General features: G+C 36.3%; 5 protein-coding genes across 5 annotated transcripts; 4 read left to right on the top strand and 1 right to left on the bottom strand.

Moving 5' to 3' along the window:
- The first annotated feature begins 23 nt into the window (after positions 1–23).
- On the top strand, positions 24–8311 carry dsd (attractin-like protein dsd). The gene is made up of 22 exons (XM_065367775.1): positions 24–412; positions 478–678; positions 756–884; positions 1268–1464; positions 1540–1713; positions 1797–1876; positions 1957–2233; positions 2320–2503; positions 2581–2877; positions 3617–3790; positions 3998–4184; positions 4378–4524; positions 4632–4815; positions 4889–5056; positions 5615–5758; positions 5841–5993; positions 6086–6250; positions 6335–6554; positions 6639–6717; positions 6838–6969; positions 7048–7162; positions 7233–8311. The coding sequence occupies exons 1-22, from the start codon at positions 180–182 to the stop codon at positions 7370–7372; spliced, it is 3780 nt and encodes a 1259-aa protein (XP_065223847.1). The 5' UTR covers positions 24–179; the 3' UTR covers positions 7373–8311.
- Positions 8312–8815: 504 nt separating this feature from the next.
- On the top strand, positions 8816–10177 carry LOC135848016 (golgin subfamily A member 7). Its single transcript, XM_065367782.1, has 5 exons — positions 8816–9112; positions 9189–9322; positions 9393–9545; positions 9650–9751; positions 9823–10177. Exons 2-5 carry the CDS (start codon positions 9194–9196, stop codon positions 9865–9867), a joined length of 429 nt encoding a protein of 142 aa, XP_065223854.1. The 5' UTR covers positions 8816–9112; positions 9189–9193; the 3' UTR covers positions 9868–10177.
- A 197-nt stretch (positions 10178–10374) lies between these two features.
- CstF50 (cleavage stimulation factor subunit 1 Cst50) lies at positions 10375–13176 on the bottom strand. Its single transcript, XM_065367779.1, has 10 exons — positions 13025–13176; positions 12793–12891; positions 12506–12711; positions 12277–12431; positions 11981–12208; positions 11751–11911; positions 11471–11621; positions 11298–11391; positions 11086–11217; positions 10375–10562 (listed from the first exon to the last, which is right to left on the bottom strand). The coding sequence occupies exons 2-10, from the start codon at positions 12873–12875 to the stop codon at positions 10447–10449; spliced, it is 1326 nt and encodes a 441-aa protein (XP_065223851.1). The 5' UTR covers positions 12876–12891; positions 13025–13176; the 3' UTR covers positions 10375–10446.
- A 328-nt stretch (positions 13177–13504) lies between these two features.
- On the top strand, positions 13505–19286 carry LOC135848012 (uncharacterized). Its single transcript, XM_065367776.1, has 2 exons — positions 13505–15419; positions 19009–19286. Exon 1 carries the CDS (start codon positions 13814–13816, stop codon positions 15353–15355), a length of 1542 nt encoding a protein of 513 aa, XP_065223848.1. The 5' UTR covers positions 13505–13813; the 3' UTR covers positions 15356–15419; positions 19009–19286.
- Positions 19287–20050: 764 nt separating this feature from the next.
- Vha55 (V-type proton ATPase subunit Vha55) lies at positions 20051–22975 on the top strand. Its single transcript, XM_065367777.1, has 9 exons — positions 20051–20234; positions 20428–20582; positions 20659–20830; positions 20905–21044; positions 21117–21263; positions 21348–21678; positions 21766–21953; positions 22029–22158; positions 22252–22975. Exons 1-9 carry the CDS (start codon positions 20144–20146, stop codon positions 22401–22403), a joined length of 1506 nt encoding a protein of 501 aa, XP_065223849.1. The 5' UTR covers positions 20051–20143; the 3' UTR covers positions 22404–22975.
- Positions 22976–25513: the final 2538 nt, after the last annotated feature.

Here is a 25513-nt window from a genome sequence, read left to right as displayed (position 1 = left end):
AATGTGAATTTCAGTGTGGATGTGGTTGTGGATGTGGATCTTCAGCTCCGTCCATCTCTGCCGTGAATATTCATTCTCGTATCAAAAATGTCCAATATTGTGGTTTAATCAAAACACAACGGGTTATTTTTCACTTGGTGGTGTTTTTCAAGTGAAAATATGTTACTGTACGATTGAAAATGTCATTCTATACGAGTAGTTTGCTACTCTTTGTTACGTCCAAGAATAGGCGGAAGTATAGTAACGATATATTGCTGCTGATCGTAATCTATTCGTCGGTTTATTTGGTCTTTTCGTATAACATAAAATGTCGAGATATCGAGTGTGTGAATGGCGAATGTATAAATGGAACTTGCATATGTCGCGACGGATGGCAAGGACCTTTTTGTCAGTTCTGCGGTGGCAAGATAAGGTAAGTTGTTGATTTTGAAAGTTTATCGAAGAATTACATTTCTAATACGTTCTGTATGCTTTCAGACTATCGAATCAGTCGGGATTCATTTACGACGGGATTGGAAATTACAGCATAGATAGCAGGTGTAGTTGGTTGATCGATGCTGGTAGTTCTAATTCCACTATTCGATTACATATCGAAGAATTTGGCACTGAATGTGGCTGGGATTATTTGTATATTTTCGATGGTGACAGCATTCATTCTCCTTTAGTTGCCGTCTTAAGGTAGGTTTTACTTTGAATGGTGATTTTTACCCCACATTATCGGATGCTAACCTGAATATTTCCATTGTGTGTTTCAGTGGACTAATGTATTCGGATAGTTATGCTGTTAGACGACTGCCAGAAATTGTTACTACGTCTGGATACGCTTTAATTTATTTTTATAGTGACATAGCTATTAATATGTCAGGTTTTAATATAACGTATAGGTAAATGAAATACTTTATAGGTTTTACACGAATATAGCCTATAGGATAACGCTTCGGAATTCGACTCATCAATTTTGGAACATTTGTGAATGTTTTCGTATGTATTGTATGTATTTTTACTCGAAAAATGCAATGGTGTAAACACTCCCACGACGTTTCTCCGGTAAAATTCTGCTCAACGTGCTCACGTTGATCACTCAGAATCTTTTGTTAGAAATCTCTGACCCAAAAATGTTTTTCACCGCCGCATTTTTCGGATATAAATACATACATAGGTACTTGTAAACATTCACAAATCTTTCAAAATCGACGAGCTAAATTCCGAAGCGTTACCGCCTATGAACTGAATAATTAATCTGATAATTTCCGAATTCGTTTTGCAGACTTAATTCATGTCCAAGTCGTTTATCTTCTGTTTCCTGTTCCGGCAACGGGATTTGTATAGAAGGTGTATGTACCTGCGACGCAATGTTCACCGGAGAAGCTTGCGATGTTCCTGTTTGTCCGAATAACTGCAGTTATAGTAACGGCGTTTGTAAACGCGAGCAACATAAATGTGATTGTAATCCCAAGTATAAAGGTGGGTAAACACTTGGGACAATTGATTGATCAATTTCGATCGTTGTTTTACGAAACTTTCAAATCAATTGTGTAGGAGATGACTGCAGCCAAGTTGCTGATAATGGATATTGGGAAGTAATACAACACAAAGATTTCTTGCCGCAAGGATCTGCTTCTCATACGGCCGTAGTTTGGCGAGATTCGATGTACGTTATCGGTGGAGAATCGTTTAATAGGGCGGAGATGATTTATGTGTACGATTTTAATGGTACGTTATTTCGTTAATCGATTTTTTACACTGGTGTTTCAAGCATTATGCTATACAGATGTGTGTATTTCTCGTTTTTTTAGGAAATGTATGGGAAACACCTCACATGGATAGTAAAAATGTTCCTATACCTCGTTACGGTCATTCTTCGGTTTTATTCGGAGTAAGTTTTTCTTTCTGGAAAAATTTTCCGCTGTAATTACCTCTTTTAAATTGCCTGTTTTTTTTTGGTTCATTTGACAGGATAAAATCTACGTTTACGGAGGGGTAACGGCAAATGGGCAAATTTGCAATGAACTTTGGGCTTTTGATGTCAGTGCCAAAACATGGGAGAATATTACCGTTCGAAGTGACCCTTGTATTCCATCTAATGCGACCGCGATGTGCGGTCCTTTGAAAAGCGTCGGCCATACTGCGACATTATTTACAAATAAATCGCGTAAATCGGAAATAATGATCGTTATTTTTGGATATTCGCCTGTATTCGGATTTTTGAACACTGTCCAAGAGTATCATTTCGGTGAGCGAATTCTCAGCATTTATTATCGAAAGGCGTCGTTTATTCGTACGTTATTTTGTAACACGTATTGGTCATTTAATTCACAGGCACAAGAGAATGGAAAATAGTTAAAACCAAAGGATTCCCGGTGAAAGGCGGATATGGTCATACCAGCGCTTGGGACCCGCTTACTCAGCGTATCTACGTGTACGGAGGTTTCATATCGTCTAGTGTGGCGTCATCTCATATAAGTGATAGATTGTACTCGTACGATCCCACCTATCGCACTTGGTAAAAAAGATAATCTTCGAGCAAGTTATGCGGGTCGACGACTATAATTTTTTATCGAATTGTATCGTCTCGTGCAGGAAAATGTTGATGAAAGCTCCGAGTCCTCGGTACCTTCATACGGCCAATTTCATCGACGGATTGATGCTGGTTTTTGGAGGCAATACGTATAATGGCTCAACCAACAGCGAATTTATGAAGTGTTACTCTCACGAATTCCTCATGTACGATGTGTTTTGCGATACGTGGGTCAAGTCTTCCGTGCCATCGATGTTTTATAGTGATTTAGCTCGGTTTGGTCATTCGGCTGTTACGTTCGAAGGATCTTTGTACATTTATGGTGGATTCAATGGACAAATGATGAACGATATACTAAAGTAATTGATCCTCGTGATTTATATTAATGCTTATTCAGAAAAAGAATAACGGTTTGTAATTAACTCGATTTGGAAACTGTCCAATATTGACTGGAAAATGTTTAGATTTGATCGAAAATGTCAGTATTACTCTACAATGACCCAATTTGGAACATTTGGTATCGTCCTGAAATATTTAGATCTCGTGAAAATTGAGAATTTAAGTTATACTTTTGAAAATTGGGACCACTTTTGTTTTTTACCGTATTTTTACGATATAAATTCGAGATATTTTCTCAAGATTTGGGATTTGGATTTGAGGCATGAAGTATTAATGATTCTGAGAATGTTTGTTCAATTTTTTCATCGTATTTTTAGGCAAGTTGTGCAATTCATGTGTTTATCTCTCGAGACTTTTTTTATCTTACTATTTCGTAATTCTTTTTCTCATCAATTTTAGATAATACTTTGTTAAATGTTAACATTTTGTAAGCGACTTTCCATAGGTTGTTTATTTTCAAAATGATGAAATTTTCTTCGAGATAACGGTCATATTAGAATCATCTTAGAGAGCAGAAAATAAGGGTACTAATTATTTTTTTCTTAGTGTCATCACCTCAAGTACGAGTAGATCTCCTTCTGAAAACATATTATTCACGTTTTTAATGGATTTTATTTCAATCACAATTTTCAACAAATACCTATAGTCTGAACTCTTTCGCCTCAAATAGGGCTAACAAATTTATTTATTTTATCCTAGATTCACTCCGGGAAGTTGTTTTGCACTTATCAGTCAGTCATCCTGTCTGAACATGAAACCAGGATTAAAATGCATTTGGGATCGTATCCAAGGAAAATGTCTTCCTAATACTGCCATATCGCGTAGTCAAATTACCGCTTCTCTAGACAGAACGGATGATTCAAATGTTTACATGTAAGTTTCTTCGAAACACGCAGCGAAGACCCCGAACCAATCGCTACCTACTGAACTACTGAATTTTGTAACCTTGAAGTTTGCCAACCTTCGCTACGGTTGAAAATTATTAACAAATGTGAAATCACTCGAGAACATATGTTTCTCGTTTACACAGCGCGTACAGAATACTTGAAAAAACTCGAATTTTGATTTTTTTTATTGCAGTATATGCGCTGAAGAAAGCCGTTCACAGATCGCCACGTCGATGGAGTTATGTTCGTCTTTACGCGATTGTCAGTCGTGTGTACAGACGTCTCTGCATTGCGGCTGGTGTCCTCATCAAGGGATCTGTACGCAGAACAATCGATGTAAAGAGCCTTTACCTAATGCAATGGGCTATACTACTTTGAGAGTACGTATATTGATATCGCGATGAGTTTAGTTTCTTTTTTCTCTTCGTTTATTTTAAATTAGCGAATATGGAATATGTAATTATCGTGCTGCAATGTTTATCACTGGTAAGCAGCAAATAGAGATGAGAGAATACGGAGAACGTTTCAATGCAACGAAATGATTAATCGTTGATTTGTGTTCTTTTGAAACAGCCTTATCAGAATTGTAACGCCGACGATAATGCATACTGTCACAATCAGCACACTTGTCAGGCATGTTCGCTGGTACAGAACTGCTACTGGAATCGTAGCGGATCGTTTTGCGTACCTACCACTAATTTAACAATGGAAGAACAACAGGTTGGTTTAATAACAGAAACACCCACTTGATTCAATTCGTTACGTGTACAAATGAGTACCTAACTACCTACCTACGTATTTAATCGCGTGTAATTTTTCATCGACAGGATGTGGGCTCGTGTCCAAATAGCTGTTCTGACTACACGTCGTGTTCCAATTGCACAGAGAATAGTTGCATGTGGTGTCATACCGAAGAACGATGCATCGATAAAAATGGATATTCGTCTACCTTTCCTTACGGCCAATGTCGCGAATGGACCGCTAATTCTAATCGATGTCGACCTTCGACAGGTACATATAAATTCATTCCTTCGAGATATGCTCAAATTTGAATGAATCCTCAAATATTATCATTGTGTCACAGGTAAATCGGCTTGTACGTTTTATAAATCCTGCGGAGAATGTCAGACTGATCCGGAATGTGGATGGTGCGACGATGGATCCGGCACCGGATTAGGATTCTGTTTACCCGGTGGAAATACTAGTCCACAGATTTGCTCGAGCGGAAATTGGTGTTTTACGTGTTGCCCTTGTGAGTTATTCATTCGTGTTCGCGTCTCAGATCAATGACCGTGAGCGAGCAGCTGATTTCATCCTTGAGGAATAAATTACCGTTATTACGATAGATATCCGGTGTGGAATGCAACTGTTAAATGCGTTCGATTGGTTATTGATAAAGGTCGTCTATTTGTGAATTGCGTTTAAAGAGTCGGAATTCATTGAGAATAATTTTTAGGGATTTTTTCGAATTCTAGTCTTGGTATCGGAAGGTTGGAAAACAATAGAAAATTATCGGCGCAGAATTACTGCGTTTCTTTCCAAGTACTGAAAATAATTTCTTTTACTGATTTTATTTTCTTTTTCCTTTGATGAATATCTCAAGAAAAAAGAAGGCCAAAGAAATCCAATTTTGGGAACTTACGAATTTAAAATCTAAAATATTTTCAAACCTTGTCGCAGAAAAAAATAACTCGAATGATGCATCGCAAATTGCATTGATCTGTGAAGAGAAAATTATTAATGTTTTCATTTCACGGTTCGAACGCTCGTCGAATATCGATACGTTACATTTTTTGCTGCCTATTTTCAGCTTGCCAGTGCAACGGTCACAGCGTATGTTTAAGTAATACAAATATATGCAGTCAACCATGCGGTAATTTCACTCACGGTCCTCACTGCGAACGTTGTATTCACGGATATTATGGAAATCCTTTAAACGGAGGGACTTGTTTACGTAAGTGTTAATGCGTTATATTATAGTTTATTTTTTATTTCTTATTAATTATTATTTCTATCTTACGCGTGTTATTTTATAGCTTGCGAGTGTAATAATCAAGCTAATCAATGTCACGCGGAGACCGGAAGGTGTTTCTGTACGACCAAAGGTATTATTGGAGATCATTGCGAAAAATGCGATACGCAGAATCACTATTTGGGAGATCCTACCGTACCTCGTGGCTCTTGTTTTTGTTAGTGTTCTAATAACATCGTGATATTCAAGTATCTACGTTGTTAATTGAAATTTATCGTATTGTTCTTTTTTATTTTTGTCCCGATATAGACGAACTAGCGATTGATTTCCAATTCACGTTTAATTTATCGAAAAAGGAAGATCGCCATTTTAGGCAAATTAATTTCAAAAACAGTCCGCCAAAAGCGGAAATCGACGCTGATTTTAATATTTTATGTTCTGTTCCGGCGAAAATGAATATTACAAAGAAAACAGGCAAGATTTCACCGATGATTTGTGCGAATATACGCCGTAGTGAAGTTTTATTTTCAATTCGTCGATTTTTTTTTTATGCTACAGGTGATAAAGATAAAGAAAAAGTGTTACTAGAAGCGCATAATTGTTCGAATTTTCGGACACGATTTTCCAAAACCGAGCATAGTTTCGGATTAGACAATAACGATTCGATGACTACTTTTTACGTTTACGTTTATGATTTCCATCCGCCGTTATGGATTCAGATATCGTTCTCACAGTATCCCAAGCTGAATTTACAACAGTTTTTTATTACGTTTTCCTCGTAAGTAGTTCAGTAGTTGATTCTTAATCAATGCGTGAAGGTGATAAAAATGGATTTTCTCATTTACGCCGAATTATGTTCCAGATGCTTCTTGTTGTTGTTATTGGTTGCGGCTGTTCTATGGAAACTCAAGCAAAAATACGATACATATCGTCGACGTCAGGTATGACGCGTTGTGTTCTTTTTTTTTCTACACGCTGTTGATTTGTATTCATAAACGAAACAACCGGTTCGTGAGATCGCGGATTTTAATTCGCGTTTTTCGTTTTTGTTTTATTCGCAGAGACTTTTTGTCGAAATGGTACAAATGGCTCGGAGACCTTTCTCAACTATTAATTTGGAAATTGATCCGAAAAGCCCACCGGAAGACGTCACCACCATTTCTGTATCGGATACGCTGAGTCGGCGGAAAAAAGTGAGTAATTTTACAGCTTAAACAAAAATTTATTTCGAGTATTTGACGAGTTTATTTTCATTTTTTTTTTGCTCGAAGGAATATCCGAATCCTATAGCAATGGAACCGTGCAACAATAATAAAGCGGCTGTGCTCTCATTAATTGTTAGATTACCTACAGGTAGTGATGCTCATACTCCAAATGGCCAATCAGGTTAGTATCGCGAATCATGTTTTCATTTTACGGTTTAAGCGACTAATTTTTTTTCGTATTTCGATTAAAGGTATCGCAATAGCCTCAGCTTTAGTTACATTAGGCGGTAATACTAGAAAAATAAGTATCGACTCAACGGTGAAAACCGATCCTAAAGGTAAAGGCCGTAAATGCACCGTAACTAATCAAAATGCCGAGAATTGCATTTAGTATAATTTGCGTTTATTATGTATTTATTTATTTTCGCGTTATTTTATAAGAACTGACTTCATAATAAGTGTTTTTAAAAGAAAGAATGGTGAAAAAAATGACGTAAATGATAAGTTTAAATGAGAAAAAAAATATTTATGATTTTTTTTTAATTAACTTATTAAATCAATATTTTAAAACATTATTTTAAATCGCGTTTCTCGTTTATTTGTTCCATCACATTTGTGTTTTATCTTCTATTTAAGACTTGTAATACTTTCCATCTTTTATTAATTTTTTCTTTTCGAAATTTTCTAGTCATTTCTCGCTTTTTATTTTATTTTGTCATCACTCTGCTAAGATGTATTCGAGTCACCGATGTTTATTTAATAATTTATTTATTTTTTATTGCGAACATTTTTGTTAAATATGTTTTTTTTCCCCTGTAGATTTTATTATTCTGTTTTAGATGACATTTGCCCGGAGCATTGTGTAGTTTTTAAGTATATTCCATTATTGAATGATATCGCGCAACATTGCCTTTTTGTAGTATTTTTTTAAAAACTTTTATCATTCCCCTTTGAATCTCGATGCATTTTTTTAAAATGAATGTTTAGTTCATTCCAGTAAATTAAATGAATTTTTAAATTATTCGGCGTCATTCTTACTGAGGAGCTGACGTTATAAAATCAGTATTGTTAACTTTTCTCGTTTTTTTTTTTTTTTTTTAACCGAGTGTGTGAAGATTTTTTTGTAAGACATGTTTTTACAAAATGTTTGTTAGGTTTTCGAATTGTATATGTTTTTTCTTTCTTTTTTTTTTTTGTTATTTATTTGTACCTATTGTGTTTGTCGTGAGTTACGTATCGTATGACATTGTAAATGTTTTTAAAAAATATTTTAATTCAATGTTTATTGTAATTCTCATTTGTGAAAGTGAATTAGACATTTTGTTCATGATGTGGACCTTTTTTTGGGGGGCTGTATTTTAGATCATTTTACTTACTCATCGGCACCTCTCGAATTAGCCATAGGGATAACAGAAGCGTAAATGGACCGATTTTAGTTTTGGACATTTTTAACAGCATTCTTGTCATAATTTTTAAAAGGATTATCTGTCATTTCATATTGAGAATTTTATGGAATGAAGTTTGATGATTGATTACTTCCTTCCTGTATCCTGTAGTTTCAGTTATTTCTGCAAACCGCAAACGAAATAGTCTAGACTTTGAAGTTTTCACAGTGAATTGAAAATTGAACTTTACAATTTTTATTCTTCAATTTTCATTATCCAGGTTTTCTTATATCAATTTTATCAATTACATTACAAACTTTGAGATCGACGAAGCTTGAGCTTGATGAGAAAAAAATGAAACATCAAAAAATTTGAACTTATCGAAAATATTCGAACATAGCCGATCACGCCCGATTCAGACGAACCTCGGTTTCTAGTTCGTAAAATCGTCGCCTTGATTATGTGTTTGTTTTTGTTTATTATCGGGAACTTCGGGAATCAAACTCTCGAAATAATTTAATTCAGGATTATTATCGAAGTTTATAAGTTGAACTAAAAAACTTGAGATTTGATAAAACATTCGTATGCGTACTAGAGTGCAGAAGTCACATCCTACAATCAAAATGACTCACATTTACGCGTTGAAATTCTCAGTTTTTTAGACGACTAACTAATGTTAATATCAGTGAAATTAAAGTGATTGGTTTTCCTCAAACACTTCTTTATCGTTCGAAGAAAATCGACGAGTAATTATATTACGAGTAACTTGATCCTTTGTAATAGATATAGCCTTAATATAACGATAATTTTGGAATTTTACAGCAAACATGTCGACTGGTAGGCCGTCCAATATTTCACCAACACAGAACTGTGCAAAAGCATTTATACAGCGTGATTATACGCATGGGACAATGGTTCGTTTTCAGACACAGTTACCAAATGAATTAGAGAATAAGGTAATATCTTTATTTCATTTCTCTAAACGATTTCGTTGAAATCGTGATAATCGTGTTGTTGATCACGCAGATTGAAAGGCCAGCATTTGAATATACAGTAAACCAATTAAACTCATTATTCGAAGAAGCCGAAAATGGAACGTGTAAAACTTATTGCGAAGGTTGTTGCGCGTGTATAACCGCATATTTAATGTTCATTTGTATGGAATCACATTACGAAAAAGTAAGTTTTCCTCTTTTTGGGTGTGTGAAGAGGTTTAATACGCTGGCGTGTGTTACCAAATAACGATTTCGTGTGATTACTCATCGTGTTTTTTGTCGTTGCAGAGTTTAAAGAAAATCGCTAGATTCGTAGTCGAACAAAATGAAAGTGTATACTTACCAAGAGGGCTACTACTTGTAAATCCATTAGAACGAGGACTCAGAGTGGTATGTATCGTTTTAAAATTTAATTCGCTCTATTTTTAGAAATAGAAAATTACCCTAGCGTGTTTTTACAGATTGAAATAGTGATATTAGACCAACCTATGATAAATCGAGCATGACTGTATTTATTTGGATCAACCGAGGAATTTTATATGTGATTGGTGAGTTTTCAAGTCATTCCTCTGGAAATGTTGGCTCAAGTTTGTATGTTGAGGCTGTCAGCCGATCGAGATAATTTTACGCAAGGAACGGATAATCATCGTGTATTTTTTGTATTATTTTCTTGTTGTTTTTCCATTTTTTTTTCTTTTACGTGTGATTTAATTTTTACTTTTTACGTAATACTTAATACAAATTATTTTAAGGCATTGGATTGTGATGATTTACATTATTTAACAAGAGCCAAATATTTTCATGTTGTAAAGCTTTTTTTCTGTTTGAAACCTTACTATTAATATAATATCGTAAAAGTTGCATGAATGTAAAAAAGAAAACAACTACATAATATTTTATAATTTTGTTTTCTGTTTGTATACGTATTGTGTTTGTTCGTTTTTTTTCCTAAAAAAATGTTGCTGTAATATGTGTTAAGTTACGAGGTGAATTTTTAATTGATGGAAGAAGAATGAAAATAAAAATATTTTATTTACAACTTAAATCAGTGTAATTCTAAAAACGAAAGTTGAATTTTATTACATTTAAAGGACATGTAAATGTTTTTTGTACCAAAATCGTGCTCTGAAATCGTCCGAACAAGTTACAAATGCCGCTGAATGAGGAGAATGCACGATCATTCGAACAGGACCATTATGACCTGAAAATAGTTGAAACGTTTCGTTAACTTCCTCCGTAGTATTGTCGAAAGACATTCAAAAATCACTAATTTAAATTAATTGACAAAAAGACGCAAGTATGAAGCCTTAGGGAAACAGTAGTAGCATGGATTATACTCTTCAATTGAAGAGCTCGACTTTTTGACCTCTTTCCAAAAATTTAATCGCTTTCGAAATACAGCAATACCGCAACTAGCGAGAAAAATCGAGCTTTTTCCAACTTCGTGTACTTTTTGAATTGAAAATGATGACTACGAGTAGGGTGTTTGTGTTCAGGGTGTCCAAGAATAAGGGCTGATACGTTTTGATTTTTGATGAGCCAAAACGGGGGGAAAATCCCTTAAATCAGAATTAAAATGAGTTATTGTTTCAATGCATGAATAAAAGCTTCTTTCGTGTTACATTGAAATTTGAAACAATCACTCAATTTTAAGTAAAAACTTTTCTCTCCTTTTCGATAAAATCAAAGTCCTTTTTTCTTAGACACTCTGTATTATGAATTACCTAATGACAAAAGCTGCTGCCTGGAAGCATTTCTGGAATTCCAGGCACAAAGCGAAGTGGTAGCCTCATCCGGAAACATGACGTAATCTTCTGTATGGTTGAAAACAGCTTGCGCTCTGTGCTCTTGCTTTCCTGTAAATAAAAGTAAATTTTAATACACATTTTCAACATGAAAAATTATTTATTGTTGATCAAGTGATCACTAGTCGGACCTGTCGTTCCTGCGCCCGTATAAGCAATCAAACATCGACTAGTAGATAATTCCCATAATTTTACGGTCGAATCTTTGCCTGAAGATAAAATGTACTGAAAAAACCAATGAACGAATTATTGGAAATAAAACACGATGAATTTTAAAAAATCATAAAGGAAATAATAATTTTACTTTTCCATTCCTAGAAAATGTCACAGAACACACTTCAGCACCTCCATGCGCTTTATGAAAAGTATTGACACATTTATTCGAAACACCATCCCACAATTTGATACTACCATCACGACTGCTTGAGGTGAAATATTTCGCACCAGGTGAAAATCTACAACAGAGGATAAGTATGGAATTAAATTCGCCTATACATCGTAAGAATTATCCATAAAATTATTCAAAATTTTTCCTACACAAAAATTACTTCAAAAATAAATGCGCAAGAAAAATATATCCTCACTTGATGGATGTAATCGCAGCAGTATGATGATACGTCGGTGCAGCGCCTACGTAACATTGACTCGTGTTTATATCGTATAATCTTACAATTGGACTATTGGTACCAACAACAATGAAATCTCCAGAAGGATGAAACGACATGCAACGAATTTGTTCACTTTCCTAAAATAAATTGCCATTAAAATAGGATTTCTACACCTACTTAAAATGATACATCTCAATTTTACTCACACTGATCACTTTGTGAGCTTTTTTCACCGAAGCTTTACCGTAATCAAACATTTTAATATGACAGTCTTTGGAACCAGATAATAAAATAGTAGACGAAGGGTGAAATTCCAAACATGTTACTTCTTCAGCATGATCATATAACGTACGAATCACCGGATGACTTTGAGTATCAGTGGTGTTATCGATTTCTGCTGAAGACTTGGCTAACATACGGTCAACATCTAAAATCTATTAATTAAAATTAGAAAATTGATACAGTAGAAATAGGAAAAGCACTGGCGATTCTTCAAGTTTACTTTGATAGAAGCGTCAACACTTCCGGTAGCTATCAATTGCCCATCAACACTGAATGCTCCTGCTCGACAAGGACCTTTATGAGATGTAACGTAAGCAGTTTCATATAACGCTGGCTCTGGTGCAGTAGATATTACATCTGTTTCGAATTCCAAATCTAAAAAAAAAAAATGTTTTTCTCAGAAATGTTACGTTTAAAGGAATTAAAAACGGCGTGGAAAACGAACTAACCTAATCCAGGACCAATTAAAATTTCTTGTATTGGATTCAATCCGAGAACTGGATTTTGCTCGTTTCTCTTCTGTCTGTCTGGTTCGTGTTTTAATCCAATCATAGTCAAATGATAGAGTCTGTCTGCAGGAGGACATGGTGGATCAGCTTGTATCAGAGTAGACAAGCTTGTCGCAAGTCCTGTGTGCCCGTCGTAATATAACTGACTGCGTAAGATAAACACAGAATTCATAAGAAAATTCGATGTCAGGAGAGGAAGGTTTGTTGAGCTATTGCTATTCTTTTACCTGACCATTAACCTGTACAATAGTTCTCTATTTTTGACAATATTTTTATCGATCGAGTCTTCTGAATCCATTATTTCCTTCATAATTTTTCGGTGATTTCTGCAAACACGAAGAATGAAGAAGATTTTAGGTTCGGAAGAACACAACACGAATTAGAAGTGTAATTAAATAATAGCTAAAATTGAGGTAAATAGATAAGGTACGGTTCGGGTAAAATGAAGCAGATACTTACCAAACTGTCTATAGAAATGAGAAATGAACAATACTTTTTCTTTTTGAAAATAATAATTGAGAAAGTTTCTGAAAAACTTCAAAAGCTTGAAAGTTGGAAGTTGAAATTCGAAAGAAATTTTTTTCTCATAAACTTTGACTATATATACATGGACTGCTATCTTCTATTGTTCTTGAACGGGAATCGTGAAGCCAAAGCAATGGAGGTACTTAATCGGGACATGGGCTCTGAGCATGCGCGAGATTTCGTTGCAACGAGCAGTGCGCAGGGCTTGCAAACCGAAACCAAAACCGAAACCGAAACCCCCAAAAACCGATTAAAATTGCTCAAAACCGAAACCAAAACCGAAACCAGGAGCGTTATTTTCCCACAACTAAAACCAAAACCGAAACCGGGAGCGTTATTTTCTCAAATTCAAAACCGAAACCGAGAGCGTAACCAATTGAAAACTGAATTGGTTTTGGTTTTGGAATTTGTTGGCGTTGGCAGTACTGGGAGTAATCTCAGCTACGATGCGATACTTACCTGGCTGTTCTTCTTATCCGGGTGCTCTCCTGTTTACTACCTCGTTGATTTAGTTTATAGACGCGACTTCGATGATATTCTTGATTGATGATATTTTTATACTTTTATAACGAATATATTTCCGTTTATTTCTCGATGTGTTTATTATTATTCGAATATACGATTAGTCCTACATGGTAGACAGAAGCGTAGGTTTCGATTCGTTGCTTGTTTTTTAACATTTCGGTAGTGATTGTGTACTTGTGTAAACTTCATTCGGACAAGATGGAGGCTATAATAAATCCTATAGTGGATCGTATCAAAGCTGAGCTGGAAAGTTTTATGCGATCGACAATCAGTGTTCCTGTGAGCAGCTCAGTAAGTAATCAGATTTCTAATCCGATTTCGAATGCGAATCCGATTTCGTTAGTGGGCAATTTGCCAAACTACTTTTTCATGCCGCCACCACCACCACCTCCGGTGACATCTGCTGTTCCGGTGACTTCGGCAGTTCCGATATCAGTATCAATTACATCCAGCGCATCTGATATGCCGCGACTTACGGTGACAACGTTTAGTAAACCTGCTGGTCGTTATGTGACAGCTCATAAATTAGTGAATTTACATACCACTGCTGCAAATGTGGTTTCGAGTAGCACCACATCCGCATCTTTAAGGCAACCTATCATGTCAACGGGTGCCTCCGCAGTACCGATGCCACCACCGGTGGGAAATATTGGATGTGCTCCGCTACCCTTCAATTCTATGTTACCGAATATCGATTATAAGCTGACGGAGAAAAGTAGCTACCGAAATTGGCGGCAGATGCTGTTTGACGAATTAAGAGTACGCAGACTTAATGATATTGTGGATGCTTCAGTTCCGCGACCGAATACAAGATTCGATGACTCCATTCGGAAAGCGACTACTCGTTTACTCATAGTAGGTCGCCTTGACGAACACCACCAGCGTTTAGTCGAAAACATCAGGGAACCGGCCGAAATCATAAAATGGTTGGATAATGAGAAACTGCCAATATCGGAGAACTTACAAGAAGCTCTCTTTCAGAAAATCACGAACTTACGTTTTGAACCGTTTATTGACGAGCCGTCGAAGTTTACCAGGCAATTGGAGGATTTATTCGAACGAAGTAAAGAAGCAGGCATGGTGTGGACGGACGATTTCAAAAAGAGTATGCTGTTACATAAAATAAAGAAGGCGCGCAGCGACATATCGATGTCCAACCGAACGAGTAAAACCAACTACCAGATGATCAAAAAATGGCTATGTGACGAAGAGGCGACTGAGAAGGAGCTCAAGGCAGTAACCTCAACAGCGGCTTCAACAGGGGTTCATTTTGCCTCTGCCAATTCTTCGAACTCGAATGGAAGAGGAAGAAATTTACGAAACAATCGACGTGGCGATAGACGTGAACAAAACAACGATCGACGTGGGGAGCGACGTGAACAATACGATGATCGAGATCGACGTGGCGATAGACGTGAGCAATTCGACGATCGACGTGGCGAGAGACGTGAACGTGAAGACAATCGACGTGGTTCCTATCAGCGCAATTACGACTCGAGAGATTCCTATCAGAACCGTAACTCATCCGAAGGCAACCATTATGGAAGGTGTCGAAAATGTAACATGAGAGGTCATGCGATGAAAGACTGCAAGACGAATGGGTCTTATTGCTACTGCTGCAGAAAAGTAACCGATCATATTGCGAAGAACTGCCCCGAGCGTAAATCCGATGAAAAGTCTGGTAAATCTGGGTCCGGTCAAGGGAAAGGCGATAGCGGTGGAAAATCTATGATGGTCTGAGGCGATAGAAATTTCGAATTAAATTCGAAGTATTATTATCCTGATGACTGCCTTAACTCGGCGGGTAAGTGTTTCATGACAGCAGTACTGTCAGTCAATTTTATAATCGACTCTGGGGCAAGTTATCATTTGACAAATGAGCGGCGAATTCTCTCCAAGGTAAGAAAGTTGAGTAAACCAGCGGTAATAGATTGCGCTAAGAAAGGACAGGAGTCTGTTCTGAGTATAGAGGAGTTAGGTGAGTTTCATACTTACACTGTTTTAGGTAAGCCAATTACTTTTACAAATGTCTTATATTCTTCAGAAGTTTCTGAAAATCTGCTGAGTTTACGGCAGCTGGTACAACAAGGTGCGACATTTGATGGAAGTTCGCTATATTTTTATATCAGAGATGGAAATTCTGGTGACATAATTATTAGAGCTCAGTTTCAATCTCCGTTCTGGGTCAGTGATCTGCGTGTTCGTAATCCAAATGAAGTGGCTATGTTAGCTAATGCTGATGGAGGAGGTCCAAGTCCAACGCTTCCGACGATTCGTGAAAACTTGGGTCTTCTATGGCATACGAGATTGGCGCACGCTTCGCTAGGTTATCTTGAACTATATAAATCGAAGATGGCGATTTTGAAAAATGTAACTTTTGGTAAGGATATTATGGATTGTCAACCTTGTGCGTTAGCTAAGGTTCACAGGAACCCTTCGAAGAAGAAACGTCAGCGGAGTAAGATAGCTTTACAACGAGTTCATTCTGACGTGATGGGCCCTATAACACCTCTATCATTCCCAGGTAAACGTAGGTATGTGATAACATTTATAGATGATTTCTCGAGGTTCGCAATGGTATTTGTGATGTGTTATAAAAGTGATGCAGCTGACTGCTTTAGAAAGTACTTAGATGAGATGCGTAGAATGTTGGGAAAAGATGTTAAGGTACGGTACTTACGTACGGACGGAGGTACCGAATATTCAGGTGAGATGGGAAGGTTATTGAAACAGGAGAAGATTGAGATAGAGGTAGCTGAACCGGATACCCCAACTCATAATGGTGTTGCAGAAAGAATCAATCGGACTTTGCGCGAAAAGACAACAGCGATGCTGAGCGATTTGGGAATCCCAATGTCCTTGTGGGACCATGCTATATCTCAGGCTGTTTATATCTACAATCGAACTCCTCACAAATCGAACGGTTTTAAGACACCTTATGAAGTATTTTGTGGTGAAACTCCTGATTTATCGTTTATACGCCGGTTTGGTTGTCTGGCCATTCCGAAGAAAACTAGAGAGGATTATGAGAAATTTGATGAAAGAGGTATTAGAGGTGTAGTTTTGAACAATACTAGAAGTGGTTATCGAATTTTGTTACCTTCGAGGAAAATTATAGAACGTAAAGATGTTGAGTTTATTGAAAATATTACGTATAGAGATTTATTGAAAAGTAAAGATGTTGTTTTCAATTTTAGTTCAGACGAAACTGAAACTGATATTAACTGGCACGACACGGTAGAACGAGAAACTACCAACGAAGAGGTAAGTGTAGAAGTACCCAGCAAGACTTCTGGTGAATTGAATGTTGTCCCAAGTACTAGTGGTCAAAACGATGACTCTGATGAATTTGACATTGAGAACGTCGAAGAAACTGTGATTTTTGATGACTCGTCTAACGATACGTTTTTAGCTTTTGATCGTGTTACAGCATTACGTGCATGCTTACTCGAAGATGAAAAGGATCCAATGACTTACGCTGAAGCTTTAGACCGTACTGATCGTGAGTATTGGATAAAAGCCATGGAAGATGAAATGGCGTCTTTAGAAAGAAATGATGCGTGGGATTTAGTTGTACCGCCCAAAGGGGTGAATATCTTAGATTCTAGATGGGTATTTTGTAGGAAAACTAACGAGAATGATTCTTCAATACGATATAAGGCACGTTGGTCAAAACGATGACTCTGATGAATTTGACATTGAGAACGTCGAAGAAACTGTGATTTTTGATGACTCGTCTAACGATACGTTTTTAGCTTTTGATCGTGTTACAGCATTACGTGCATGCTTACTCGAAGATGAAAAGGATCCAATGACTTACGCTGAAGCTTTAGACCGTACTGATCGTGAGTATTGGATAAAAGCCATGGAAGATGAAATGGCGTCTTTAGAAAGAAATGATGCGTGGGATTTAGTTGTACCGCCCAAAGGGGTGAATATCTTAGATTCTAGATGGGTATTTTGTAGGAAAACTAACGAGAATGATTCTTCAATACGATATAAGGCACGTTTGGTTATACGTGGATTCAAAGATAGAGAAGTGTACGATATAGGAGATGTGTACTCTCCGGTGGCTAGTAAACACACAGTTAGGGTAATTCTTGCGCTTGCAAATAAAGAAGGTTGGTCGATTATTCAATTAGATGTTATTACTGCCTTTCTTAATGGCAGATTGAAAACTACGGTATATATGCATCCGCCTGAAGGAATGGAAGTTGATGAAGGCCTGGTTTGTGCTTTAAAATGTGCTTTGTATGGGCTCAAGATTAGTCCGTTAACTTGGTTTCGTAGGTTCGATGAAGCAGCCAAGAAAATGCAGTTTACCAATCATCCAAATGAGCCATGCGTGTATATCTGGCGAAGGAAACATTTGGTGGTAATTTTAGTACTTTATGTAGACGATTTCCTAATCACAGGTAATTGTAAAGATAAGATTGTTGAGACGATTAGACGTTTAAAAGAGGAATTTCAAGTAAAAGAGTTAGGTTCTCCTAAAAAGTTTCTTGGTTTGGAAATTGCTAGATCGGAAGAATATCAAACGTTGACTTTGACTCAAACTAGTTTTATTAATTGTGTGTTGAAACGCTTTAACGCGTTGAATTTGCCAGCTGTTCATACTCCAGCTTTAACTCGAAATTGTGAAAAGAAAAGTAAGTCAGAGAAGAAAACACCAGAATGGAATCCTGGTAAGCCTACGCCTGGCAAGTCTTTGTTTAGGGAAATTACTGGCTCGTTATTACATCTAGCCAACGGTACTAGACCAGATATTATGTTCGCTACGAATGTGCTATGTCAACATCAAAGTAATCCTCAGCCCGAAGACTGGGAACGTGCTCAGAGAATTCTTCAGTATCTGAAAGGAACGGCAGAGCTAGGGCTAACTTATAGAGGGGTGATTAAGAAAGAAGGTGTATTTGTAGATGCGTACACCGATGCGTCGTTAGGGACTGGAGAAGAAGGTTGCTCTATTACAGGCTATTTTGTGCGAGCGTACGGTGATCCGGTTGTTTGGCGTACGAGAAAACAGTCGGTACCAGCGGGTTCCTCAGCTGAAGCGGAATATTTCGCTCTATCCATGTGTTCGAAGGATGCTGTCATTACGGTAGATTTATTAGAACGTTTAACGAAGAATAGACATGGACCAGCTCTCATTCATAGTGATTGTCAGCCTGCTCTCGCTATCGCTAAAACAACTGGAGCTCCCAAGCTCAGGCATATAGCTAAACTCAATTATCACATAGTTAGAGATTTTATCAAGGGTAACAAGATTATTTTGAGATTCGTTAAGTCGGAAGATCAGCCGGCTGATGCCCTCACGAAAGCTCTTGCCTCAGGTCGATTTCAAGAACATTGCAGCTGTCTGCTCAATATGTAACATAATTTTTGTATTTCAGGCCATTATTAATTCGAAGATGATAGTTCCATTAGTTCCTATGTTTACGATGTACGTTATTGATCTCCGCCTCTCCGCTAAGATTAAAGGGGTGTGTTGGCGTTGGCAGTACTGGGAGTAATCTCAGCTACGATGCGATACTTACCTGGCTGTTCTTCTTATCCGGGTGCTCTCCTGTTTACTACCTCGTTGATTTAGTTTATAGACGCGACTTCGATGATATTCTTGATTGATGATATTTTTATACTTTTATAACGAATATATTTCCGTTTATTTCTCGATGTGTTTATTATTATTCGAATATACGATTAGTCCTACAGAATTTTTCAGGTAATTAGCCCTATTAATACTGCATTTTTGGTAAAAATGAAGTGAAAACTGATGCTAAAGGTAAAAAGGCCTGAAAACTGAAAAAATTGACAAATTTGGCACTGCCAAAGTGCAGCTTTCTAGTCACATACACAAAGTACTTGAAAAAATGATCACTTTCTTGGCCTTCTTCCTTCTAAAAAAAGGAGAAAATAGGAAAAAACCGAAACCAAAACCAAAACCGAAACCGATTCCTTTGAAATCAAACCCTTTAGGCAAAACCGGAACGAGAGAGATATTATTTTTGAAAACCTAAACCAAAACCAAAACCGAAACCTTTACTTTTTCAAAAAACATAAAACCGAAACCAAAACCGAGAGTGATATCTATCCGGTTTTCAAGCCCTGGCAGTGCGGTTGTTGGAACGTAGGAGGGTGTCCGTCGCTGGTGATTGGAAGGTGTGAGCGCGATTCGGATTCCTGCGCGCGCATGAAAATTCCCGATGCTCCCGATTAAGTACCTCCATTACTTCGGCTTCATCGGCGACAATGAAGATAGCAGTCCATGTATATATAGTCAAAGCTCATAAACAAGCCGGAAATTTTATTGACTTTATGGAATATTTTTAAATTTTAATAATGACTTTTTGTCTAAATGGAAGCATTGCTGCATCACGCAGGCAAAATTTCTATCGATCAACTGATTTTCCTGGTTGTATTTTTCACAAAATTGATAGCAATTTTCGAAAGGGAATGGGCGTTGTTGTGTTTTTCTGATTCAGTTTCTATGTGTTTTATCATTTTGTAATAATTTAATTTGAAGAAAAAATGCCTTACGACGGAGGAATGGGGACAAAACAAGCTTTTATCGAGCATGCTTTGGTCGTAAATAGGGATTTCATCTCACAACCCCGATTGAGTAAGTATCTATTATTCAATATTTATATAGACGAGTGTCCTGATTGATAGCAGGTTCATGGGCGTTACCTTTATCATTGATCTATTCGATCAATTAATCGGAGAATATCTTCAATTATGACGATCTATGCGTTTTCCCAAGTTCAAGTGTCAGCCTCTGTTTCACTTTTATAATTTTCATTGATTTTTTTCAGCGTATAAAACCGTCTCCGGTGTGAATGGTCCTCTGGTCATCTTGGATGACGTGAAGTTTCCAAAGTACGCTGAAATCGTACAAATTAGATTGAACGATGGAACAATCCGTTCTGGTCAAGTGCTGGAAGTCAGCGGTTCTAAAGCTGTTGTCCAGGCACGTTTGGATTATTTGAAACACGTTTAATTTTAACGAATGTAACAAGGGGTGTAACCCAAGTGTTTGGTTTTAGGTGTTCGAAGGTACCACTGGTATCGATGCCAAACACACGATTTGCGAATTCACGGGAGATATTTTGAGAACTCCGGTATCGGAAGATATGTTGGGAAGAGTATTCAACGGCAGCGGTAAACCAATTGATAAAGGACCTCCGATTTTGGCTGAAGATTATTTGGATATCGATGGTGGGTTGGGCTGTCTTGATTGAGGGACTGCAGAATGTCGAATAAGATGGATTATTATTGAATTTTTCTTACAGGTCAACCGATCAACCCTTACTCGCGTACTTACCCGCAAGAAATGATTCAAACTGGTATATCAGCTATCGACATTATGAATTCTATTGCCAGAGGACAGAAAATTCCTATTTTTTCGGCTGCTGGATTACCACACAATGAAGTAAATTCTTAGCACAGTGATATTGACCTTGACTTGTGTCGAAGTCATCTTATATTTTTTCCGTTCGAATAGATCGCTGCCCAAATTTGTAGACAAGCTGGTCTTGTTAAATTACCTGGAAAAGCTGTATTAGATGATTCGGAAGATAACTTTGCCATCGTGTTCGCTGCTATGGGTGTGAACATGGAAACAGCCAGATTTTTCAAACAAGATTTCGAAGTAATTATTCACTTACGAATTTATTTTAATTTATTACGTATTTGGAAACCATCGAGCATTCTAATTATATTATTTTTTCCGTAGGAAAACGGTTCTATGGAAAATGTATGCTTGTTCTTGAACTTGGCCAATGATCCGACTATCGAGAGAATCATTACACCTCGTTTGGCGTTAACCGCTGCCGAATTTTTAGCTTACCAATGTGAAAAACACGTATTGGTCATTTTGACCGATATGAGTTCGTACGCTGAAGCTTTGCGAGAAGTTTCCGCTGCTCGTGAAGAAGTACCTGGTCGTCGTGGTTTCCCAGGTTACATGTACACCGATTTAGCTACCATCTACGAACGAGCCGGAAGAGTCGAAGGACGTAATGGATCCATTACTCAGATCCCCATTCTTACTATGCCTAACGATGGTACGTTTTAATAGCGATGTACTCTATGTATTAATGTATTATTGTATTTCACCTACTAATGTAATTTTTATTTTTTTTTTCTTGCAGATATTACCCATCCTATCCCCGATTTAACTGGTTATATTACCGAAGGACAAATTTACGTAGATCGACAATTGCACAATAGGCAAATTTATCCACCCATTAACGTATTACCGTCCTTGAGTAGATTGATGAAATCTGCCATTGGTGAAGGTATGACCCGAAAAGATCATTCTGATGTATCCAATCAACTGGTAAGTTCTACCGTCAATATTCTTGCACTTATTTTAAACAAAATAATAATTTTATAAATTGTTTGGTTTTTTCAGTACGCTTGTTACGCCATTGGTAAAGATGTACAAGCCATGAAGGCTGTAGTAGGAGAAGAAGCTTTAACTCCCGATGACTTGCTGTACCTTGAATTTTTAACTAAATTTGAAAAGAACTTCATTTCCCAAGGTATAGTGCTCTTGTTTTTTTTTTTTTTTTTTTTTCATGTTCGAACATCTGTATGAGACAAATTTAACCAACGTCACGTGATATTTTCCTCAGGTAATTACGAAAATCGTAGCGTTTTCGAATCATTGGATATTGGTTGGCAGTTGTTACGTATTTTCCCTAAAGAAATGCTGAAAAGAATACCGGCTGCTACTTTGGCTGAATTTTACCCGAGAGATTCGTCCAGACATGCTCAAGCGAAATAAGTTACTAGTGTGTATTATTTATAAAGAAGTACGTTTATCGGAGCATGTTTTTTCAGCAAGTTTCATTTCAGGTTACCAACATGTGTATATTTTTTTCAACCATTCCATGATCATAATACGAAATATTTCTTCATCGTAGCTGCTTCGTAACTGTTTTAATTCGTTAATAAAAGTAGAATTTATTGTTTGTTTTTTTCTTCTTTCTTTTTCGTGTTGAATATTTTATTACCGATGAATATTTTTTTGAAAGATTTCGATTATTAAGTCAAACTTACGTATATTGAATGTACCGTTTTCACGCTGCAAGCGTGACGCACATTAAATAATTACTTAATAAACGAGTATTATAAGACGAATTTTTTGCTGTTGATCGATGCATTGTTAAAGTTGAAATTATTTAAAAGCTGTATCAAAGTTGTATTCTTATTTAATTTTAAAACCCCATTCGTATCGTGGCGATTCTACAGATATTTTAAATTTTATAAAGTAGTAATATATTATATAGTTGAATTATATTGTTGATAATGATCATTGTAATTATTTTACATTGAATAAATAATTCATTACTCGAAGTTCATTCGATCATTATTTTTCCATCAAGTTGAAATTTTACGAAAAAAGTTCCTAATTTAAAAAAATCTGTTCGCTGGAATTTTCAATCTTAGAATAATGCAATGCCTTTACGATCCTGGAACAATTCATAATATGGTACTTTTTGAAAAGTAATGAGCTATCATCGTATTCATCAAATGCGTTCTATCTTTTTTTAATCAAATAATTTTGAATAATTACGTACTTCATTTTGCTTATCTCAATGAGCACTTGAAATATTTCATGATAAATAAAACGGGAGGTGATGTTGGGAAATTTTGAAAAATTTTCAGAAAGTTACGCACAATTCTAACAAAGAAATGGAATGATATTTAACAAGTTTCTTCAGTGAAAATGTTCATCCATGGTGGGAAGTTTCCGGTGTTACATCAGTAATAATAAGTATTGTCTGTATTACTGATATAATATCAGTATTTTTACTCGCACAACAAAAAAGTTATTTTTGAATTTTTTCATGTAACATTTTTAAAAATTTATTTTCATTGTATACTTCACCGTTTGTAGGGGTCTAAGAAAAAGGTTCCAAAGGCATGTTCTATCGTTTACTTATTACCTATTGACTATTTAAATTCAAATGTCTTATTGGCAGTTTTGCACATTTTTTCCGGTCGTTTTAGAGTAGGTACCTAGTCAAATTCTTAAATCACGAAAATTCCTCTACCTATTTCTCGTATATCCAATGCTACCCTCATAAAATTTTAATAAATAGGTAAATACAACAAATTCTCAAAATGCCTAAAATGAGTGTACTTAATAGGTATAGGTACGACTTTTTTGAAAATGAAAAATTGCCCAATTTTTTTAATTTATGAAATTTTTGTTTTCTTTTTTTAGAAATACGTCGAGCTTTTCGATATTTTTTTTGGGTCGTTTCAACTTATATCAACAATTTTTTCCAATTTTTCTGGGTCTCATAAAAAAATTGAAACAACATCAAGTAGGTAAGTAAAGTACACCCCTAATTGGTACCTCTACCTACCTACAAAATACACGTCTAGATCATGCTGGATTTTATTTCTCAATTTTTGGTCAATTTATGAATTTTCAAATTTGGTAAATTTTTGATAAAAACATCAACATTTGATCGAATCGCCGATGACTACCTTGGGAAGTCAGAAAGACACACAGACAACCTCGAGAGGCTGGACAGACGGGTCAATGACCTTAAGAGGCCAGACAGGTAGACAGACGACCTTGGAAGGCTAGACTGGTCGGTCAGTGACCTTGAGACTTTTTGGACACACGGGCCAAATGACCTTAAGAAGTCGGACCTACAGACAGACAAGTTAATGGGGTGAAAACCTGGTCCGGATGATCAAACCAGACGTGATCAGATCAAATTTTGATAAAATAACTGGCGTCCATACAGAGCTAGACCAACATACCTATCTGATCGGAGCCAGGCATCAGACTGCGGAAGATCTCAGCATTTCTCAGCATAGAACTCAGGCTGAAGACCTGGTCCGGACAATCATGTCTGATCGAACATTAAGTCAACTTGATCAAAAAACATGTCCATGATAAACTTCCTTTGAAGAGGAAACTTTACATCCATTTTTTTCAACAACTTTTAAAAACTGGGAGAAGAATTTGAATAAAATTTTGACATTATGCAACACTTGGCCGGGATATGATATTTTTTTAAGCATTCAAGAAGTTGAAAAAATTGAGATGGATTTTTAACATTATGTCAGGCATTTAATAACTGAAAAAAATCACCCATTTATGACATTTTGATGCTTAAGAATGTATTAGACTGAAAAAAATATCAATATTTATCAAACTATTTTTATCTGATTCCTGAGAACTTGGAAAAAATTTCAATGAAATCTTGACATTATGTCAGACATTTAGAATCTTTGGAAAAAATTATCAATTTTTGACATTTCAATTCACTTTGATTGAGAATTTTAGATTTTAAAATTATCTTTGAAGAGGAGACTCATCTACTCTCATTTCTCACAGCGATTTTTTAAAATCCAAAACTGAAAAAATCAAAAATCCGATCAACACAACAAAATAGCTCAAGTTCACCAGAAAAATTAATCGACTGGGGAAATACGATTTCTTCATTTTTCCCAAACATTTTTTTCGGATGGTAAAAATTTGTCAATTAAATGCATAGAAATGATTTCACGAATTTTGTGATAAAATTGATCGAAACTATACTTTAAAGACGGTTAATTCGAGTTTACTTATGGCACGTTGAGGTGGTGGGGGCGAGTACATGAATGTTTGTACCCTCCAACTTTACCAATAAAATTTCTTTAAAAAAAAAAAAAAAAAAAAAAAAAAGGGTACCTAGTTACTGACTTTCATTTTGATCCCTTTTATGACAATTTTCCCTCAACTAAAAAAATTAAAAAATCCACTGGAAGCTTGAGAGAAGTTGAACTGTTGAAGATGGGTCATACACCTTTCAATTGTCTTCTTTAATGTACCTACAATAATTTGAATTTTCAAAAATTCGTCGAAAATCGAAAAATGTTTAGCAAATT

The sequence above is a fragment of the Planococcus citri genome, chromosome 5 (assembly GCF_950023065.1).
Source record: "Planococcus citri chromosome 5, ihPlaCitr1.1, whole genome shotgun sequence".
NCBI classification, from domain to species: domain Eukaryota; kingdom Metazoa; phylum Arthropoda; class Insecta; order Hemiptera; family Pseudococcidae; genus Planococcus; species Planococcus citri.
Note: the sequence above shows the minus strand (reverse complement) of the source record. Positions and strands in the feature narration are given on the sequence as shown.